Here is a 6800-nt window from a genome sequence, read left to right as displayed (position 1 = left end):
GGTGCCTTGTCCCTTTTCACCTGACTTCCTGTTTCTTTGGGTATATTTCTCTTATAAATGTACTTTTTTTTTTTTTTTTTTTCTGAAATCGCTCTATTTTTTAGGCTTTAAGGTGTATTAAAGGTGATGTTATATATCCACCCATTAAAGACCTGCAAATTCATTGAGCCAGTAAACAATTTGAACACACCTAAGGTAAGCAAACTATTTAAGTTATGTTTATAAATTTACTTGGTTCAACTTTTTTTGCAAACCAACTTCTTGCTGTGGCTAGTTAGCTTTGGCCTATTGTGGTAGCGAGCTAAACGGAAAGTGAGTTGGACGCCATCCTTGATTTAAAGTTACAACGTTATTGTGGTAAATATTGATTTATGTACAACTCATTTACCGAAATACCATATATTATGTATTAACTGCACTGCATCAGTTTATTTGGTGATGTTTATCGCGGATGTTAAAGATTAGCCTTTGTTTCAGATGCACCGGAGCTTATGTTAGTAAATAACCTCAAAGATAAGTGTTGTGTCCTGAGTTGTGATATTTAAAGGTATAATATGTAATATGTGGATTATTTCCCCCATCTAGTGTCTAAAGATAAGAACTGCAACAACACAACATATTGATTGCCAAAATGCCAGAGAATGCATTGTTTCAGTCATACTGTGATAAGATCTTCACTCCAATGTGTGAGGTGTGACCATTTTACTCGACTAAAAATAGTTTTGTGCGATCAGAAAAAATAATTTAGGAGCACACTGTGTGCCAAGCTCATAGCTTCTTTCCCAAGACGCCTTGAAGCTGTAATCGCTGCCTATAATGAAGGAGGATTACCTACAAATTCTTAACGATAACCTAAAATCATCAGCCAGAAGGTTGGGTCTTGGGCACAGTTGGCTGTTCCAACAGGACAACGACCCCAAACACACATCAAAAGTGGTAAAGGAATGGTTCGTTTTCTTTAAAATGTATGCAGCCTGGAGTGTGCGACACTTTCTTTCTTTTATAGTTAACAGTTCCAGTAATCAGCACCTCATAAAAGTATAATTGGTGTGTGTATTAAAGGAATGGCTAAATCAGGCTAGAATTAAGGTTTTAGAATGGCCCATCGAGAACATGTGGACAGTGCTGAAGAAACAAGTCCATGTCAGAAAACCAACCAATTTAGCTGAACTGCCTGATTCTGTCAAGAGGAGTGGTCAAAGATTCAACCAGAAGCTTGTGGATGGCTACCAAAAGTGCCTAATTGAGGTGAAAATAGCCATGAGACATTGAACCAAATATTAGCATTGCTGCATGTATATTTTTGACCCAGCATATTTGGTCCCATTTGCAGAAGACCCATAATACATTAATAAATTAACCAAACTTCATGATTTTTGTGTGTGACAAAAGTATGTGCTCCGATTCACAGAAAAATAAGAGTTGTAGAAATTATTGGAAACTCAAGACTGCCATGACACGTTTTTTACAAGTGTATGTAAACTTTTGACCACAACTGTATGTAGAGTTGTACATGTATGATTACAGGTTGTTTTTGCACATTTGTTGTGCCTTTTTAAACTCTTTAAGCTGCAGTAATGAAATTAAGCAGAAACACAACCGAGGAGATGATCAGACCTTCAGCGAGCACCAGTGGGAGAGGGAGGTGGTGGACACACAGCAGACACACCAGAATAGTCATAATTAACTTTAAACTGTTTTTATGACTTTGGAACTTTTGTAGAAATGCAGAAAGGAAAGACACGATTTAGAGACGAACACCGGCAGGGTGTTGTCCGGGAGAAACTGAGACAATATGAATCAAGGATGCGGTCGAGAGTCGATGTTATCCACTGGTATTGCTAACAATGGCTAACAATAGCTTACGTGCCTAGAACTACAAAGATGTGTCTTCGTCGTCCTTTGGAAAGCCAGCTTCAGGTTTATTTCTCACATGTAACGTACAGTGTGCATTGACTGTGCAATCACATTGAAATGTTGCTGCTGGCTCTGTGATGGGATCATTACAGTGAATAAGTGAAAGCGAGTGTAGGGCGGTGGCAGGAATTTTGGCCCCCATGAAAAGGTATTCCACTGGGCCCTCCAATATATCGATCAGTGCCGGCTGGTTTTCTGGGCCCCAGCCAAGCTTGGGCCCCCTGAATCAATCCCACCTGGACGCTCTGAGTGTAGGCGTTTTAATATTGTTTTCATTAGATAAAAAGTGAGTGAATGTGAGTTGGAAGAAAAGCAAATAAATTCAACTTTTACTAGCTAAAGATTATCATGGGGAGGAAAGGAACGAGGTAACATTTTTATGCTTTAAAAAAAAAAAAGAAGAAAAAAAGTCCTGTCATCTGGCCTTATTAGTGTTTACAGTAAACCGTTTCTCTCTCTCTCTCTCTCTCTCTCTCTCTCTCTCTCTCAGTTCTCTCTCTCACACCCGAGCGCGAGGTAGGTTGCAGATAAAAGGCAAGGCGTTGCACGAATGTAGCCCATCAATTGGATTTAATGGCTGTGTGTAATGCACTAATGCGGTGGGGCCCTTTCCTTCCCCACTCCCCTCGGTTCCTCATCTCCTCCTCCCCTCGGTTCCTCATCTCCTCCTCCCCTCGGTTCCTCATCTCCTCCTCCCCTCGGTTCCTCATCTCCTCCTCCCCTCGGTTCCTCATCTCCTCCCCTCGGTTCCTCATCTCCTCCTCCCCTCGGTTCCTCATCTCCTCCCGGTGAAAACGCGACACACATCGGCTGTGTGACAGGTCACGTGATCCGGAGGGTGGGGGGAGCTGATGTTACTGAGACTAGTCCGGCTCGCCTGCATTCCTCCTCTCCCCGAAGCTTAGAGAGAGAGAAAGAGAGGGAGAGAGGGGGGAGAAATCACACATTATTATTCAAAGGCGTATTGGATATATGTTTATCATCGACGCGGCTCGCCCGGGACACAACAAACGGGGCCAGGCCTTGAAAAGGGCCACATCTACATGATTGGATCTGAGAATACTGGACCGTGCTTGAAGAGGGTCGACTTTATATTTTGATGTTTCTATAAGATCAGCAAACGAAACGAGCGTTGGAAATAACCTACAACCCTTTTCCACGGTGAATTCTCTTTTTTTAATGAGGATCGCAAGATGGCTGATGACAGCTCCCTTTAACAAGGACAGAATAGAGCGACGTCCCCTTTAAGATTATTACAAGGGTATATTTTTGTATTTGTCCACAAATTATGTGTAATGATACATGGTGACGGTCCTCCGTTTTTACATGTAGGCTATTGTGGTGTATTAGGTTATATACGTGCTATAAAACAATAGGGTGACGTCTGAGAGAATTATAAGATTTAATCAAGTGTAGAAATGTTTGTTAACGCTGTTCTGACAACCCATATTTGTCAAGAAGAAACCAAAGATAAGAAAGCAGAACATATCTTTGGTTCCAGAGACATTCGATAGATCTGTCGGTGGAACCCAGGAACCCTGGTTCTCAAACAGCAGCCAACATTCCAGTGGGTTCTAAAAACCCTTTGTTTTGTGCGCATGAACTGGAGTCGCCTATTATACGATTAACTATGCAGTAGCCTACATAGCTTTGAAATGAGGCCTTGTCTATGATATTCTTTTCCGGGAGCCTAAAAGGCCCTCATAGGCGACAGAGAACTCACTAATGTGAGAGAAAAGTCGAGGCCTTGTGTACAGATATGTGAGTCTGTGACGTCTAGGCTACATCAAACAAATAAGCAGTTATTATGTGGTTATTGTATGGAGCAAAGTCCGTCGCAACGTGATGCAATGTTTATTGAAGGGCTAAGGATACTTGTCACATGTATCTAATCTCCAAATCTGGATATTCTTTTTATTTTAGCCGACTGCTATAGCTGGTAGAAGTGTAATTACATTTATGGTTAATGCTCCAAAATAGACGGTCTATATTTGGGGAAGCCGACAAAAAAGCGTTTGCTTTGAGTCGAAATGTAATGTTTATTGAAACAGACGTTTCGGCAACCTTGAGGTATTGATTCAAAGACTCGAGTTGTGTCTAAATACATATAAGGGTGTGGATAAGGGGCAAATCTGTTTTTCTGGTTTATATGGGTGGTTGTGCACTGGTCTGCCAGCAATCAAACCGACCTGGAAGTTAGACGTTTTCTGCATAGAATGATAGCAAAAGATTAGATCCACTGTACTAGCTTCTAAAAGAGATTCATTAACATTAGATCCACTGTACTGGCTTCTAAAAGAGATTCATTAACATTAGATCCACTGTACAAGCTTCTAAAAGAGATTCATTCACATTAGATCCACTGTACTAGCTTCTAAAAGAGATTCATTAACATAGTTTATGTGATCAAATAAGTACCCTACTACAGAGCCACACATTGTGGTGTTCAAACCTTGTTGCTTGGTGGTTCTGTGCCTTGCATGCATAGCGTGGCTTACCTGTATCTAGGAAGGAGCTACATTAAGGCCTATACACCCACTCACATGACTATTCGTGCATCTAAGCAGACCGTAACAGTGTGATCTAGCGGAAGAGAGAGTATACTTTACTGTAACTAATTTGCGTAACGTCGGCCCGTACTATGTTGTAATCACAAAGATGTTGTCATCGTTAGTGCTGGAGGCCCCTGGTCCGGTTGTGGAGTTTGCCTACCTGCACTAGCTTGGATTTAAGCAATATCAGTTTTCTGTCAGGGAGAATCTGTCTCAGTTATCCACACACTAGTCTGACAGACTTGAGTCGGCTTAACTATTGAGCATTTTGTATCTTTCCTCTTTTTTTTTTGGATCACTCCATTTTTGGGTCTATTTTTCTAGCTTTTACAAGGGGTCCGGTATCACAGTCGTTTTTTTTTTGTGTGTGTGAGAGTTGATAGGTAGTTACGTAAACGGGGTCTCGGTTCATGTGAGAGACCGCTCGCTGCATGCCTGCCTTCGTCATGACCTCCGACATGGCTGAAACCTGGAGGAACTGTTTCGAGGAGGAGCTCATCTGCCCCATCTGCCTGCACGTGTTCTCCGAGCCCATCCAGCTGCCCTGCAAGCACAACTTCTGCCGGGGCTGCATCAGCGAGGCCTGGGCCAAGGACTCCTCGCTGGCCCGCTGCCCCGAGTGCAACCACGCGTACGCCCAGAAGCCCAGCCTGGAGAAGAACCACAAGCTGTCCAACATCGTGGAGAAGTACAACGCCCTGAGCGTGGAGAAGGCCGCCGCCCCGCCCCCGCAGTGCATCCTGTGCCGCCGCGGCCCCCCGCTGCCCGCCGTGAAGGTGTGCCTTCGCTGCAACGCCCCCTGCTGTCAGTCCCACGTCCAGACGCACCTGCAGCAGCCCTGCTCGGCGCTGGGTCACCTCCTGGTGGAGGCGGAGGCGGTGAAGGCCTGGACCTGCCCCCAGCACGACCAGTACCGGCTGTTCCACTGCGAGGCGGAGCAGACGGCCGTGTGTCAGTACTGCTGCTTCGCGCGCTGCCACCCCAGCCACGGACACGCCGTCACCGACGTGGAGCTGCGCCGCAACGACATCAGGGTAGGGGGCGGCGTCGCACGCCACGCGCTCGTTAAGGCTCCCGCACGCACCCGTGCGTAGACACACACACATACACACGCACGCTGTGGTCGTTAATGCTCTCACACAGATGCACATGCCGCTTTTCGTCCTTCTGACAGCGGCTCAAATATTTATGCTGGATTTCTTTCTGTTCTCTTAGCTGTGTTTTTGGCAAAACCCATTCATCTGATAGAGCGAAGAATATCTGAATTTGGAAATAAGATTGATTTTGAGTGCTCGTGTGTGTGTGTGTCTGGGAGTTATACATTTTTCAATTGCATGCATTTTCCAATTGTGATCTATTCCAACACGTTCTCATCTGTTAGAATGACAAACAATGCAGTGGAGGGGGAACAATGAGAGGCTCTCAGCCGGCCTTATCTCCCCAGCACAGGTGCATCCTAGCCTGGGTCTGCCGGCGGAGAGAGGGGGGTGGGAGGAGGGGAGGGGGAATTAAGTCATTTGTCACTCCGGTCTATTCCGTGGTTTCCTTTTGGTTTTTCGGAGAATCTCTTCTCTTCCGGGGGGTTGGGTGAAGCAGGCTGTCGCTGGTGAAACTGAAAGAGGCTAGTTCTTCATTTTCTTGGCCCACACAAGCATACTAAGCTGTATTAATTTTCCATCTCTAGCTATCTCACCTCAGTGTGCTTAAGAGGTGGGCGGAGCGGATAGCGTATACTACCGTGGTTGGTCCAAGAGAAGGCCTCTCTCCTGACTCATCTAGTTAACCACACATACGCGCAAACACACACACACACACACACACACACGCATACCGTGTCAGGGTAGGGCTCTTTCCTGCACTGGCATTCGGTCTCTTGACTGTGCTAGAGGTACTATGTGGTTTGCTCGGGGCAGGTAGCTCATATAGAGAAGATTATACTGTAAAGTGTATTTTTAACGCTGCCCTCAAGTCATCACACTCGCAACCTTAACCCCTCATCAGATCAGCCCGCCCCCAGCCCACCCCACCCCTCCAGACCGGTCCCTCTCCTCGGGCCGGCCCTGACCTTCCCCCCCCGCCTCCTCTCCACTGCTCCACCCCTCCTCTCCACTGAGCTGGAGCTCCTGCTGGAAGAGACACTGGGTGGGAATGACAGTTCACCACCCCCCCTCCCCCAGTACCCCCTAAAGGTACTGACCCCCCCCCAACCCTACCAGGTCCTCAAAGCCCCTCTAGAAATACCAACCATCCATAGCCCTCATTCCCCAGGCTTCTGCCCTTGGCCTTAATCTATCAATCTACACAATCAGGTCACAGCTCGACGTCCTGCCA

At 45.8% G+C, this 6800-nt stretch overlaps 1 protein-coding gene across 1 annotated transcript in view; it reads left to right on the top strand.

Moving 5' to 3' along the window:
- The first annotated feature begins 2822 nt into the window (after window positions 1-2822).
- trim8b (tripartite motif containing 8b) overlaps window positions 2823-6800 on the top strand; it is a 7938-nt gene continuing 3960 nt past the window's right edge. The window contains exon 1 of the mRNA XM_084459663.1: window positions 2823-5503. Within this exon, the coding sequence (XP_084315789.1) occupies window positions 4901-5503 (603 nt within the window). The 5' untranslated portion in view covers window positions 2823-4900. The remainder of the gene's footprint in view (window positions 5504-6800) is intronic.

This window comes from Borostomias antarcticus (assembly GCF_949987555.1).
Source record: "Borostomias antarcticus genome assembly, chromosome: 29".
NCBI lineage: Eukaryota > Metazoa > Chordata > Actinopteri > Stomiiformes > Stomiidae > Borostomias > Borostomias antarcticus.
This window is presented reverse-complemented; position numbering and strand designations above follow the sequence as displayed.